This window comes from Patagioenas fasciata, chromosome Z (genome assembly GCF_037038585.1).
Source record: "Patagioenas fasciata isolate bPatFas1 chromosome Z, bPatFas1.hap1, whole genome shotgun sequence".
NCBI classification, from domain to species: Eukaryota; Metazoa; Chordata; class Aves; order Columbiformes; family Columbidae; genus Patagioenas; species Patagioenas fasciata.
The window spans coordinates 68,122,543-68,138,345 of NC_092560.1; the positions used below are offsets into that span (position 1 = coordinate 68,122,543).

Below are 15,803 nucleotides of genomic sequence, written 5' to 3' on the forward strand. Positions count from 1 at the left end.
GAAGTGGCAAAGCAAAAAAATCTATTCCAACTTTGCTGCTAGCTTTTCCTTTATCAGTTTCATGACTTAGCATTAGGTTGACCTGTGTGAAATAAAAAATAAAATAAAATAAAAATAAAATAAAAATTAAAATAAAATAAAATAAAATAAAATAAAATAAAATAAAAAAAATAAAAGTAGTGACAGTCTAAGGAAGCCTTCGAGTCCTATTTGAGCCCACAATAATAGATGACTAATATTTTTTTAGATTTTTCAACCTCTAAATAACCTATTTTGCTGTGGCTAGCAGGTGGAGGAGGTGATTCTGCCCCTCTGCTCCGCTCTGGTGAGACCCCACCTGGAGTCCTGTGTCCAGCTCTGGAGCCCTCAGCACAGGAAAGACATGGACCTGTTGGAGAGGGGCCTGAGGAGCCACAGAAATGATCAGAGGGCTGGAACAGCTCTGCTGTGAGGACAGACTGAGAGTTGGGGTTGTTCAGCCTGGAGAAGGCTCCGGGGAAACCTTATTGTGGCCTTTCAGTACTTAAAAGGGGCTGATAAGAAAGATGGGGACAGACTTTTTAGCAGGGCCTGTTATGACAGGACAAGGGGTGCTGGTTTTAAACTAAAGGAGGGGACATTCAGAATAGACGTGAGGAAGACATTTTTTACACTGAGGGTGGTGAAACACTAGCACAGGGTCCCCAGAGAGGTGGTCAATGCCCCATCCCTTGGGGACATTCAGGGCCAGGCTGGACAGGGCTCTGAGCAACCTGATCTAGGTGAAGATGTCCCTGTTCATTGCAGGTGGTTTGGACTAGATGAACGTTGAAGGTCTCTTCCAACCCAAGTCATTCTATAACTATGTGATTTTTCTGCACTACCCACACAGAACAGAGCAGCATTCCCACTTCAGCTGATCTTAGTGAGTAAGAATGGGCTGTCCTGGCCCTGCCTATGCAAAAAGCTTGAGTTATTCACATCATTGTCTCATTTCCAAGGTTGTGGTCACAGCCCATACTCTACAGTATAATGAGGTTGTGCTTTGCAGTTTTTAGACCAGAATGGAAGACACACATATCAAGCATTTTCTACCAACATACTTCCAGATGCTCCTTGAGTTTTGTATTCAATTTTCATGCTGCACAGTAGTAGCTGAAAGACCTCTCTCTAGTCAGAGGAGCTGTCTGCCATTGCAAAAAGACGTTCACGAAGTTTCGGCTCCATAAATGCAGATGTGAAGTTACTGACACCCAGGAACAAAAGCCAGTGCTGCCTTTTTTCCACATAGCCACTCCTGTCGGCATGAGTGCTGTCAGTCTGTTACTTCCATGCCAGGACATTGGCTAAAACCTTTTTTTTAATTCTTGGAGACACTAACAACTGGCTTTGTGCTTTTGTCATAATAGCCCAAAACCGCAGTTCTGTTATCACCTCCTGCTGCTTCTCACAGCCCTCTCCTTCTCACTGCAACTTCTGTGCTGTGTCTGCTGGGATTTCAGGTTTCAGGTCCAGCCCAGCAGGCTGAGCAAATGTTCCATTGTGTATCATACCAGGGAAGGGTTTTCACCTCCCCAGCTGCTGGAGCAGTCGTGTTCAGACACGCTGGCTGAGGTCTGTTCAGATGTACACCACCATATAGAAGCACAGCCTGCCCATCAGCTTTCTAAAATCCTCCAGAGCCCCTCACCTTTCTCTTCACATCAGACCTTGTCACTCCACTACCTGTATCATAAATTATTTTTGCTGTTTGCTGCAAAACACCGCACAGGCTGAAAACAACCCAGATAAAATGACAGATGTCAAGCTGTGGCAGGGGCCTGTATTCACAAGATCTCCCATCCCCCAAAGGCTCCTGCGTGAGCCCTGCAGGCACAGCACAGGGGAGGTGGAAATCTGTATTGACCAACTTGGTTCCCAGTTGAAGGAAATATTTTGGTTTTCCGTATTTGTGTTTTTGTTCTGTACATTCCTGTAGTTTCTGCCTCTACCACGCTGCCCCTTTTCCCCTACAACAATCAGTATGCCCAGCAAAGGCCTCTGCTTATTGCTCTACATTTCCTAGGTCTATAACTCATCCTTTTCTTCAGGGTAAGAGAATCAGGAGCATCAGGAAGTCTCTATTTTACATCCAGCCTTTCACTTTTTAACCTACTGCTAACTTCAGTATTAATTATGCCCCTTCTGGACACATAATGGCTTATGCATCTGTCCAAATTCAAATGAAAAATTATCTAAAAGCAATAAGACAGCTGTTCACTCGGTTACAAAGCTGATTTTTATTAAGAGTTGCTGGGAGCTGGGGGTTGGGCCAGTCTCACACATCTTGTTCCATGCCTGACACTTGCAAATCCCTGGGAAGGGACACAACCTGCTGGTCTCTTTTCCAGTCATTAGGTCATGGTATTGCTGGTGGCATCACCTGTTGGCATTATTTAGTTGTTTGTAAGACTACTTTTAAACACACTTGAGTCACTGAATTGCAGAATCACAGAATGTCAGGATTGGAAGGGACCTCAAAAGATCATCCAGTCCAATCCCCCTGCCGGAGCAGGAACACCCAGATGAGGTTACACAGGAATGTGTCCAGGCGGATTTTGAATGTCTCCAGGGAAGGAGACTCCACAACCCCCCTGGGCAGCCTGTTCCAGTGTCTGTCACCCTCACTGTGAAGAAGTTTCTTCTCATATTTAAGTGGAAGCTCTTGTGTTTGTACCCATTACCCCTTGTCGTATCATTGGTTATCACCAAGAAGAGCCTGGCTCCGTCCTCGTGACACTCACCCTTTACATATTTACAAACATTAATGAGGTCACCCCTCAGTCTCCTCCAAGCTAAAGAGACCCAGCTCCCTCAGCCTTTCCTCATAAGGGAGATGCTCCACTCCCTTAATCATCTTTGTTGCCCTGCACTGGACTCTCTCCAGCAGTTCCCTGTCCTTCTGGAACTGAGGGGCCCAGAACTGGACACAATATCCAGGTGTGGTCTCACCAGGGCAGAGTAGTGAGGAAGAAGAACCTCTCTGGACCTACTAACCACCCCTCTTCTAATACACCCCAGGATGCCACTGGCCTTCCTGGCCACAAGGGCACAGTGCTGGCTCATGGTCATCCTGCTGTCCACCAGGACCCCCAGGTCCCTTTCCCCTACGCTGGTCTCTAATAGGTCTGGCTGCAGGGGGTCGCCAGCGTGGACTGGGATGTCGGGGGGTGTCGTCAGTGGTGCCGCTCCCCACCACAATGTCCCTGGTCCCTGCCCTGAAGCTTTGCCCCATTCTGCTGGTCCCACTGCCCAGCAGTGCCAGCCCCATCCTTCCACCGCTCCCAGCATCCCCGTGCTGGCAGCCAGCAGCTGACAAGCAGCCCTGCCAGACCCTTCCACCCTGGCCTCATCCAGGAAACCCAAATCACACACCCTTTCCCCACACCTTTGAGGAGGGCATTGCAGACTTTTCTGTGGGAAGACAAATCCCCAGCACTTCTCCTCCCACCCCTTCTTTCCCCCCACCCCAGCTGCCACCATTCCTGCCACCCTCTCTCCTGGATGCTGCAGCATCCTCCGTGGGGCAGGCAGCCCCCTTCTCCACTCTGCTTCCCCGTTCAGCCCTTTCACCAATCATTCTAAGCTAGACTTGGCTCTAAAGCTTCCACACCTCTGGCCTTCTTGTGGAAGGACTGCTTCATAAAAAAAAATAAAAATAAAAATGGTCTTAGGTTGTCAGTAAATGAATAAAGTCAGTCCCATACCCTTTCCAGACAAGCAAGCTACCTGGAAACCCATGTAAATCGGCTGCAGAGCCATTTTTATGCAAGCTCTGTGCACAGGCACATCCAGAGACCTCCCCGCTGCACAAGGAAATCAGACAGAATGGTTCAAGAGACAGAACAGTGTCAGAGGAGCTCACCCATCACATAGTTGTTAGAGACTCGGATATTCCAGTGGGTACATAAACCAGTTAACCGGTAAAATACTTTACTAAAGCTAGACTTTATTCTCACCATTATCAACAGAAAAAATAAAACCGATTAACTTCATGCTCATGTTTGCCTTAAAACACATAATACAGGCTTTCAAAATATTTTCTCTGTTTGGACGATTAATTCTACATGGAGCTAGAAACAAAAACCATCTGCCACGATGCATCCACCTCACAAGTTAAAATGCCCCAAAGCAAGAAAATATTGCACAAACCCTCTGAAGATTGGTGGGTTATTTATGCTGACAAGGATATGAGGCCACATTCCATCTTTATAATAGGTTCTGATGCTGTGTGTCTCACTACTTGCATAAAAACCTGTATTAGGAAACCAAATTATTTAAAGATGTGAAACCCAAGCTTTTCTGGTTTTTATGTGCATGTATCAGAATTTTGGGGCAAGTTATAACATCTGCTGCAGTTTTTGGGATTTTATTCCCCCAGATGCTGCAGAGGGACTGGTGTGGAAGTGGAGCGGGTTGGTCAGGGCTCAGGGGCTGGTGTCCTGGGGAAACAACAGAGCTCTTCTGCTTCTTTCACACGGGCACTTGCTGACCTTGGGCCATCCATCTTGCTGCATAACTCTCTTACAGCGTAGGTATGAGGATATTTAGCATGCTTGAAAGTTGAAGTAGGAACCAAGGGGGAATTTCTCACTGATTGCAACGTTGTACAACCAGGTGCTGTTCAACTGCATGCAGAGGAGGAAGACAAAAGCAGCAGAGCACTTGGGGTTGTTAAAAATAAATCAATGACAGCAGGGTTCAGGGCAGGCTGTCTTCAGCCAAGTTTGTGTTTTGGTTATACCTCCTCTAAGCTATGTATCCAAAGCACACGCACAAATAATAATAATAAAAAAAATTGTTCTGCAACAGGGCCTTGAAAACCTGCTTGTCAACAAATAATTAGATTAGAGCCTGACTAAGTGTATCTCAGGGGCTCAGCCCAGCTGTTGTTGCTTAGCCAGCACCTCCCAGGAGCTCTGCCCAGGCACTTAGCACAGGCGGCCTTGAGCCCAACAACCATGCTGACATTTTGCAACAACAAAAAGTAAACAACAAGAAAGTCAGCTTTATTTAACTTCACTAAGCTATTGCAGAGTGCTCAGTGCACTTACCATATCTGCAGCAAACCCAAAACTTTACATCTCCTTTCGCCTAGTTAAACTAATCAAATAGAGTTAAGTATACTCAGTTACCACTGAGCACAGCTGTTAAAAACCTCTCCAGTAGACTCTGACTACTCTTACCAGTAAGACAGTTAAAGACAGAGAAAAACCCTGTAATGCTTAGTATGACTGAGAGCTGAAGGAAGTGGTTGCTGAGATTTAATTACACAGCAAGGTGCAACACCTGAGTGGAGGCTGCCAGCCAGAAGCAAGACCCAGCTGAGCAGGGCTGCTAACAGCTGGCCATGGAGAAGCCACCCTCCCAGCATGAGTAGCAAATAACTGCAAGGCTACACAGATTTCATTCCCTTTAAGGGAAAAGTTAGCCATCCCCAGTGATGTTTTACAATATGAGTTTTGTTATTAGGCATTTAATTGCACATTGCATTAAAAAAATACCCAGTCATTTCCTGTTTTAGTTGTCCACAGTGAGTAGCTCCACTATTCCAACTCCAGCTGGTTTTCTCATAGGGTTGCACCCCCATGCAAGCAGCATTTACACATAACCCCTGTCTCTGCCACTCCAGTACTGAAGAGTCAACACATCAGGAGAAAGGCAGCAATACACACCGGGTTTCTTTGGCAAACTAGCTCTCTATTCCCTCTGCAAGGAGGTTTTGCTACAGGCCTGGACTATGCTTTGCTGTTTAGCTTTCGTTCCCACAGCACTTGGGGTGACTTTAGGCTGCACAGAGCCTCCCCACCTCCCTTCTGCTGCCTTCTTCTCTCCCAGTGACCAGCAGCAACGTTCAGAAGTGCTTTGAACTATGATACACCCAGAGCAGTTTGTAAGTGCAGGATAGCTCCACAGCACTGAGGTTTTAGGAACCGCATGACCCAAATTTCCTGAAAAGCAGGTTTCTGGAGATACCTTAAACTGTCAACACCCAAAGCTGAGAGGCTTTACTCAAGAAACCTTGCGACCCAGTAGGTGCAGGGGAATCTGAGGCCTCCCTGTCTGTTTCTGAACCCAGGCGGGGGGTCCATCCCTGACGATCGGGTTGCAGACGCCTCTGCATCCTGCCCAGGACCAGTGCCATGGGCTGGGCGCTGGGCCACCGGCTTGCTTGTTATTTTCCTGGCAGTAGGAGCACAATATTAGGACAAACTGTCTCTATATCATAGTTACTAAGGAAATCTATTTTTATTCTTTTATTTTTTAATCAAAGTGGTGAAATATTCCTCATTCCACCCTAAAAATCAGGCACACAAAGTGTGACTAGCAGTGGTGAGCACATACAGCATGTTTTTCCTTTTATGGGGAAGAAGAGACCAAAGAGGAAGGGGCAAGTGGGAAAGTAGAAAGGGCCATAAAAAGGAACAAATTTCAATGCACAGTCATAATTTTTGACCATTTTCTCCCTAAGAAGCATATCTCCAGAGCATTTAGGATTGATATGTGACAGAGTCAGCCAGAGGAGGAGGAGGAGAGGGAGATGCCATTTGAGCTGGCATGCCAGAGGATCTTTAAATAGAAAAGCTTTCAGGGAGCTCAGGGCATACACATACTGCATAAAACTTAATTACAGCCTTACCCATCAGAAACACCCCCAATTAACAGCTCTCCCCACTTTTTATCTGCAGCAACTGAGGAACAGAAGGAGGAAAGGCACTAAAACCAGCACTGGCCCCCAAATCCTGGCATCTTCCCGGGCTGGTGCTTTGGGGTAGAATGCCAGCTCCCCCCGAGGCTGAGGGTCCCTGAGGAGGCAGTACCTGTTAGTCAGCTCCTCCGCTTCCTCCGGGTCCACAGCCTCCTCCTCCTCCTCCTCCTCCTCCTCCTCTTCTTCTTCTTCCTCCTCCTCCTCCTCCTCTTCTTCCTCTTCTTCTTCATCCTCTACGAAGGAGGAGGTCTCAGACGCCCTGTCGCACTCGGCGCCGCGGTACCCCTCCATGTCCTTCCTAGCTCAGGCCCTCGCCGGTGATTTTTACCCTCGACCCTGTCTTCCCCAGGGTTGCCTGAAGCAACTGTCATCCCCAGCAGCTCTCGCTTCTCCTGACTCAGGGCAGGCTTTAAATAGAAGGCAGCAAAGTTACACAGCGCCGGGTCGCGGCCGGTCCCACCCCGGGTCCTAGCACCAACCGGGCTCCCAGACACGTGGCAGAACCCGACGGGCATCGCTGCGGGCGAGGGGGTTTTACAGCAGAGACGGGGGAGCTGGGCGGCAGCAGGAAGGAGATAGGGCCCCATCAGACCTTCCCAAGCCACCTCCAGCAAATTTGGAGTGGGTGGCCCAGATGGAGCAGAGGGAGTCTTCTTGTGGTCCCCAAAACTGGTGCATTTAGCATGTTTAAAAGCACGTCCCAGCCCTAAGCACAGCAGGGGACCCAGAGTGCCTCAAATTTGAGCTTGAGTGAACAAATACAGTTACTAGCAAAGAGAAGCTCCGTCACCATGTAGGGTCTAGCTTACCCACGTTTACCCTTTATTATTCGGCATTTCACAGAAACTGCAGTGCATTTCAGACAAAACAGTAACATTTCCAACTTGTACTAGCCAAAGTAATGACTTTTTAAAAAATTATTTTTAGATGAGGAGCAGAAGGACCGAAACTCTGATTGTAAATAAAAAACTTACATGTTATTTCAGGTTTAAAATATTGTATGCTCAGTATAAGCCTAATCCCATTTTTTCTTCCTTTTTTCTTCAAATAAATAGGTGGTTATAAATCAGCAAACTGTTCCTTGTCTTGTAAGCACAAAAAGACCCAAGCAGGCACTTCTGAGTACAAGGTCTCTGCAATGCTAAATTAAAATTCTACTGACAGATTCAGCTGAAGTAAAATATTTCCTGAACAGTATGTACAGATAAAACTTGTCTGGTGTCTTGACCTACCCACTGAGGTACACAATTTACAAGGTCAGAACATAATTTCATGAAGAAGTGTTCTTGAAAGATATACTAACTTAAACTCCAGATTTTATCATGAACACAGAGACAGTATACACAGAACAATGAAATCAAAGGTAGGGGACTTCACATTCTTTATGTATGGAACACAAGAGTGTTACAATCTAGAAATGCTTATATGCAAAGCATACACATATTGCACAAGTTTTGATTCAGTCTTCAGCAGAGCAAGAGGAAGGTGAATACTCCTTTACCAAAAACCCTTCAAATTATTTTCAGAACTAGTGTTCTCCCTTCTGTACTTCTCACAACATAATTTTACCTATAAAATAGCCAAAATAGCATATTCTTTCATAGTCTTCCTACAAGCATCATACTCTGTAAAATCAATGAGGCAAGAATTTATATCTAAACACACAGTGATTAGAGAAAATAAGACAAACAGAACAAAAACAAACAGTACAAAATACACGTGAGATAACCCAGGGCAAGCAAAATCCATTAAATCGAGAATGACATACTCTGATGGACTTAAATTTAACATTAAATATACTGTGAATTGAGTCCAGCAACCCAAGTAAAGCATTGGCTCCAATAAGCATTTGGGATTGTATTCACAAACACTAACTCCAGATTACTTACAAATTGTCTTACATCCTTCCATCGTGGCTGCCCATTTCTCCCAAATAACCATGTCACCCTTCAATTTGAGTCTTAAAAATCTGTTTTATATTGAATTCTTTTTAAAGGATTTCTTAAAAATAACCCCTCATGCTGTCAGAACACGTTAAGGTACAGAGAGTACACTTACACAATCACATTTTAGGGGAAGTGAGAGCAAGAGAGGTAGAAAATAAACTTCAAGTTTCACAGTACACAGCCTATGCCAGTTCTGGCACTACTGTTAATGCATGGGAAGCTCTCGCTAATGTCTTCCCGTACACCTCTGAGCCTGTTAATTAAAAGCCCTGCTAGAAGACTAAAGAGACTTCCTGAAGTCCTAGATGAGACACTTGTAATTTCTGATGTTAGGTAAGGTGGGAAATGACAGGCGAACCCAGCGCCCAAATGAGTAGCCAAAACTAGCCCTAAAATAACACAGAGCTGAACTAACGTGTTTTAATTTCAAGGCAGTAAGAAGCCTCAGAGAAGTTAGTATCCTGCACACAGGCTGGAGCCTTGCTCAGCCATGAAAAACACCTTTTACCAAAGGTCACTCAGGAAAATTTCCTGCTAGGGTATAAGGCAATGGATAGGTGTGTGAAGTATTTTATTTTGAAGTTGAGAAGAAGGGAACACTTCATGCTAACACTGAAGATTTATGATAGCCATTAGTGGATTTCTCATTCTGGGTACCTGCCCAGAGTAGATGAAAATCCAGGTCATTAAACCTCTGAACAACTTTGGAGTACACAGAACTGAATCCAAAGTTGAAGTTCAGCTCCTACTCATTCTCCTCAACCATTCATTTTGTGGTATTTTAGCTGAAGTTTTCTGATAAAAATTGCACCCCATCATTTAACAAATATCATTATGTTCACTCACTGTCATTCTAGTTGTCTGGCACTTCCACAGAAAGTGATGCTGTTCTTGTTTGCCTTGACAGGAGAACAATATAATATGACTTCTAGTGAAATTTGTTTTCCAAAACTCTTTATTTTTTAATATGCAGAGCTCTGCCACTTTGCCTGCTCTCACCAGACTACCCTCTAGTTTTTTCACTATAAGCTAAACGAAGTTACACCATCTTGCACCTTAGCTAGCACAGTAATTACTGCAGAGTTTTCTAGTGTGAGAGAGGACACAAGAAACAGGCTTGTCACCAAATAGTGGGCAAAAACTACCATCCAGACTTCATATTTTGATTATAAATGTATCCTATCAGAAGTACACAAGCTCGAGAAAAAGAAAGCAAAAGGATTCTTTTGAGAGACACAGGCCATTGCGGTTACAAATCTTGGCTTGTATTAAAAAGATTACCAAGTTGGTGGGTCATGTTTTATGGAGCTGCACAGGGGTACCACAATTCCTTCAACTGTCTGTTCTAAAACACTTGGGAAGAATCAGTTTCAAATATAAAGTAGCATTTTGAGGTAAGAGTATGTTGATACTGTAGGTGATGGAATGTGAACTCATATGAGACAGGCATCCATGAACGTTTCTGCATCACATCCAGCTCACTTGAAATACGTTTTTGCCGATTTTGTCCCTTCTTAGTTATCCTACGTTGTGAAATATGTCTTTTAAAAAGCAGCCCTCCCCTCTTCCCAAAAGCATTTTTTAATCCAGACATGCTCCTGTCCTAAAATCATGTGCTTTCATTTTACATAAAGCAGGTCAAAGCGAATGTTTCACTGAGACCAAGTTTACCATATCATATAGAGGAAGGGCAGTGAGGGGGAAACACAGGCACACGGGGAGAGCGTTTCAGTGGATCGCTGGAGTAGAATTAAAACAGAAAGACTGTTCAAATTACAGAAGGAAGCTGTTTTAAGAAGCAAGCCAAGATCTAGATCATGACAAAGTGTGCAATAAGTAACCTGACAGCAGGAAAATAGTTTACAGTTTCTAGAACTTCTAAATTCTAAAACTTCAACTAAATTAGAACTTCAAAGTTTGCACAAGAAGAGATAATGCTTGTTGTTCTACAGTTTTAAACAGGGTTTTCACAATCTTGTCAGAGATGGCAATAGATGAAACTTTTACCTGTACACAGACACAGCACAGAATAGCCATACAGAAGTTTATGACTTGCAACAAGGACCTTACCTTACCTTTATAGGGCATTTTCCTTTCCTACTTAATTATAGGAAATACTTTAAATATGCAGTACAAAATGAACTCAAAAAATAAATTACATCTTCCATGTATAAATTTATTTAATTGTACACCATAGAAAATATTAAATTTAAAAAAGAAAACACAAATTTTACATCAATGTTAAGTACAGTTTTAACAAAGAATTGGTCTTCAGTAACAAATATATGAGAGGCACAAATTGTGCTACAGCAGGTCTAGAAGAGGGTTCACAACTTCTTTTTAGAAAAGCTAAAATTTTGAAGATTACTTATTTAAATTCAATTTACAGTAGCTGATCAATCTACAAATATTTACACAAAATCAAAACAGAAGCCCAGCTTACTGTAGCAGTAACAGGGCTGGGTTGTGGTAGTTTTTGTAGATATCACTACTGCTTCAAATGTGTAAAAGGAAGCACTAAGAAGTATCTTGCTTACTCTGTGAATATGAAGCATTTTTATGTATCGATTTGTCCTTTTTAACTCCAGCTTCTTCATGTAGAAGTGTTCCTTGAAAATTCCAGTTTAGATTACAGTTCTTGATATCCAGAATACTACCAACCATAATCTATCCTAATTTTCATAAAATTTTGCTCATTGTTCCATGTAAAAGGGAAATACAACTGGAAAGTGCCAAGTTGAGCAAAACTGCTTACTGTAGCTACGCAAATGTAAAGCACAGGCTGTCTGTTCATCAAGAAGTGGGTACTGTGAACAATGCCTTAAGGGTGCAGTCAGACTTGCACCCTGTTTAGCTCTGAATGTCTTTATTACATGGTTAAATGTGTCTGAATTAATGATTACACAGATTATGGAAAAAAGAAGTCATACGTTCCCATATTTTCCCCAATATCCCCATACTTTCTTTAAAACGGATTTATTTTTGCAGTTTGCTGTTCAGAGTTTCTTCCAGAAGTCAACAAGGTAAGCAGTTTCAGAAAACGTATCTTTGAACAGCTCTTTTAACAAATATTGATAACACACAATCTTTCTTATAAACATTTTCTTAACAAAAGTTTACAGAGAAAAATGTGTCGTAAAAGCTCACATGGTAACTGCCTCTTGATTTTGTTACTGTTCTTTATCTCAGCAGGATCCAATAAGAAGAAAGTGAAATAAATTGTTTAGTTTTTCTCTGTGGATGCTCTTAAAGGTAATATACGGTTCAGGTTTTCCGTGTCTTGTAGTATCTGCCAAGACTGGGGAAAAACGTACAAGGTTTTAAAAGGCTAAACAATCTTTCCTATTAATGCTTAAATACCATTACAAGCAGTAAGCCCCACAGATCTGCAAGTCTAACGTTGATATTTTTACCTTTGAAAAGAGGTGTGGGTTGGCCTTATAATCGATTTGTTTTAGGGAAGAGAATAATCTAAAAGGTACACAAAATTCAATGACCTATTAAGGAAGGTACATCCTTTCAAGAAGAGAGTAGATTTTTGGAGACTGAGATGTTAACAGTTTTTAAGCATTAAATTGATACTCTGACTGCAAAATTCCTGAATTCACACGTCAAAGTTCCTGATACACGATATTATACTCTGACAGTTTCAGAACTTCAGTGTGTCTTTAAAACAGGTTATTTCAATTTTCTTCTGTATTCTAAAGTGAATTCCAGGGCACATCTGTCACATCTGTTCAGCCACAAACCTGCAAATAACTGCAGTGGCCCTAGCGTCTTTATGCAGAATTTGTTTAAAACACAATGTGTAAAGAAAACCACAGGAAGAATAATCTCTCAAGGGCAATGAGACAAACAGATTTCTTAGGCAACTTATTAACAAGTTCTTGCATTTTTAAGCAACCGTCATTCCTTATGGTTCCTAGTAAAGGGAATTTTTTCAGGATCACAACACTCTAGTATATAGGTTTCTAGACAGCCAGGACCAAACAACTGCTTTTGCATTTTTCAGAAAACCACACAGGTTTGTAACCAATATTTTAACTGAAAACTCTGGAAAAATTCACTCTGATTTTACAGAACAGTGAGAGAGCCCAAGCTACTTAATAAACCACTGCTTTAGCAGACTCACAAAATCAAATATTTTATGTCAAAGTATGTGAATGGTTCAGTATTTTGTATGCTAATATGGTTAAATAGAGGGAAACTGGCATTTCTGAACAGAATATATTATAAAGCAAAAAAGTTACCCTTTTCTGACTAACACAAACATCTTATAGCATGTTTTATTACAAATATCTGGCATTGATGTCCTTTTTGCTGGACAAGCCCCTCAGGATATTTAAGGGCGTGATTAACTGGAGTAAACAGGAGCCTCCAATGACAGTGTAACAGAAGAGTTTAACTGGTTACAGATGGAAGTCAGCTCTGTGCCCTAATCCCCAGCCATAACTACATTATGAATAGTCAGAGATCTCAGAAAACTAGAATTTGAGCTCCGATTCCAAAAGCAATGCCTGTGATAGGAGACAAGCATAGAAGAGTTGGTAGCAAGGGGTTTTAGAAAAGGGATGTTTAACCAAGGCCTAAATCTTTGTTTGCTTCAAAGTGGGCTTGCACCCTCCACTGACTGGAACAATGAAAGCTCCAGTTGGAACCACTCATGTTCTAATATTATGAGTGTGGTCTCCCCAAAGAACAGTACCAATTTAATTCAGTTGCCAAAACCCAGCATAAATCCACTACTGGCAATAATTATAAAAAAGGGATAATAAAAAGTACAAAACAGTTTATTACCAGACAAATTAATATAGGCAGAAATAATGAATGAACGTAAAGTTGCAATTCTAAAGCTGTCAACTATCATTAGAATTTTACACACACAAGAAAATCTAAGACAAAGGGTTTACTATTCCAAGTACTCATTTCAACTAATTTCAAAATATTCACAACACAAAACGTCAGAAGCCAGCAGGTTTAATAACTAGCATTTGCATAACTATCTTGAAAACCAAAGTAACCAGGACAATTAAATGATATGTACTTTTTACCTTCAAAAATTCATTTCTGATGATATCAAACTTCCGTTTTTCATGTACAGCTCTAGCAGTGTTTGTCCCATCAAAGGGCTCTGCAAGATCAAACACAAACATTAAGTGTTAAAAAAACCCCTAGCACTAAGTGCCTTCACTGAGCAAGTCATCACACAAACCCAGAAGAATCAACATATCATTGCTGCCCAAAACTGTTTTGAGTGGCTGATTCCACTTTGCTTCTCAATCTTTATTTCTGTGTAGCATTCATCCGAAAAAAAGCCTCAAACTATGAATGCTCTAGTGGTATGTAATCCGTAATAAAGTCAGGTTATTATATCCATAGAAGCACACTATGAATGTGGTGACTTTATGCATCGGTAATTATTTCTCACTGCCAAATAGTCTGTGATGACATACCACAATATAACTTTGCACATTAAGATGTTTTGAAACTTACTACACATGTGCCTCTTGGAACTGTTCACGTGAGATTCATTCCATTTACTTTTACTTACCAGTAAAATACAAGGAATAAAATATTTACTAAAACTTTTTATATAAGATGTAAAAACCTATGTAAAAATGTGTTTTATCACTTAATACCTATTCAACAATATTTCTTCATAAGTTAACAAGTTGTGTCTCTCACCTTCTAACAGACTACAAATTTATGTGATGTTTTCCCTTTTTTTGTTTCTAACAATTATTTTTTTTAATTGAAAAAGTACTACTTGCCACTGATATGACTGATAGCATTAAAGCAATAGATACTAAAAAAATAGGATGCAGAGACTATGTATTAAAATGTGTTACAAAACAGATTTTATAATATTTTTTTGCCTTACTAGAAAACTCCTGAAGTAACATGGTATATTTTACACTGGCAGAATGTAAGGAAGTCCTGAAGGACCACAGAACCATAGAAGTATTTACTGTATCAGGGAGCTTTTTTGTTTACTTGGTTATGTATCATTTTTATTCAGAGAGGGACATACAATAAAATAAAGCATGAAAAAGGCATCAAATGTGCTTAAGCCATTCTGGGGACTGAACTTCAAATTTGGAACACGCTCCATGGCACTGGGTTTTTATTTCTGCAAGCTATTTAATTGCACAAAGAAATTGTTTCATGCAATAAATGTTCCATTTGGCAGGTTTATAAAAGCCTTCTCTTCAGATCACCCGCAAAGGTTCTGGTGGACAGTTACAGGCAGGTTTATCTTACTTCAGAATGCATTGTGCATTTAGATTGAAACAAAAAACTGGCAATCACATAATAGAGGACTATATACCCTTTAAGTCAATCACATAATTCGACAGAGGGACCTACTGCCCTAAGAATTCCATGCCTCCTACCATGTGAAGCAGTACAGCATCTCTTTTTTGTAACAGAAAGGTGATGTTAACTGCTTCCTTAATGCTATGACCTTCATGTATTTTATATTGAATCAAGACATATAGATTTTTTAAAGCAACAAGAGAAACCCTGTACAATCTTGAGAAAGTGTCAGTGGGAAAACAGGTACTCTAGTCACAAAAGCTGCCTCCCATCTTCTCTTTTTCTTTCCTGCATATTTATTCACTGCCAATACACAAACTCTTCCCTTGGAGTGCAGCAAGAATAATTTTGCAATCAGCTACTATTTACATCACTACATTTTGTAACCATCAAGACTGTGAGAGTCCATCATAAGTTATTTTGTTAACAGACAGATGAGAATATTAGAAGAAGAAAAGTAATACAACTTCGACACTGATGCTTGAGGGAAAGGGTAAAGGGGATTGTCTTTCGAAACGAAAATACAAGAAATCATAAAACCTCGGAGCTGCCGCAAACCAAGTCTTGAAGAATTAGTTTTAGAATACTTAACATGTAGATATGAAAGATTTAAAAGTACAAGCATGAATCAGATGCACCTTAGACCACTTCTGATCCAGTTTCCTTAAAGGACTATCAATTTGTTTCACAAAACGATTGTGTTTCTAGCTTCTGCAAACCATGTCATTTTCAACAGAAGAGTGTATGATATTACTTGATATAGACAAGATATAAACTGAAACCAGAATACTCAGTAGCAATTTAGAGCTTTTGAC

At 41.4% G+C, this 15,803-nt stretch overlaps 2 protein-coding genes across 15 annotated transcripts in view; both read right to left on the reverse strand.

Moving 5' to 3' along the window:
- The window catches only part of CMYA5 (cardiomyopathy associated 5), a 47,275-nt gene extending 39,803 nt beyond the window's left edge, over window positions 1-7,472 (reverse strand). For 4 of the 7 annotated variants that reach the window (XM_071801997.1, XM_071801999.1, XM_071801998.1 and 1 more), the window contains exon 1: window positions 6,840-7,471. In XM_071801997.1, coding sequence (XP_071658098.1) covers window positions 6,840-7,018 — 179 coding nt within the window. In that variant the 5' untranslated portion in view covers window positions 7,019-7,471. Of the gene's footprint in view, window positions 1-6,839 lie in introns of all 7 variants that reach the window. The other 3 variants (XR_010653145.2, XM_065860273.2, XM_071801996.1) reach the window with 3 other exon arrangements.
- A 3,356-nt stretch (window positions 7,473-10,828) lies between these two features.
- The window catches only part of TENT2 (terminal nucleotidyltransferase 2), a 42,153-nt gene continuing 37,178 nt past the window's right edge, over window positions 10,829-15,803 (reverse strand). For 7 of the 8 annotated variants that reach the window (XM_065861397.2, XM_071802004.1, XM_071802003.1 and 4 more), the window contains 2 exons: window positions 13,725-13,804; window positions 10,829-11,971 (listed from right to left, as the gene is read on the reverse strand). In XM_065861397.2, the coding sequence (XP_065717469.1) occupies window positions 11,897-11,971; window positions 13,725-13,804 (155 nt within the window). In that variant the 3' untranslated portion in view covers window positions 10,829-11,896. The remainder of the gene's footprint in view (window positions 11,972-13,724; window positions 13,805-15,803) is intronic. The other variant, XR_011736395.1, reaches the window with a different exon arrangement.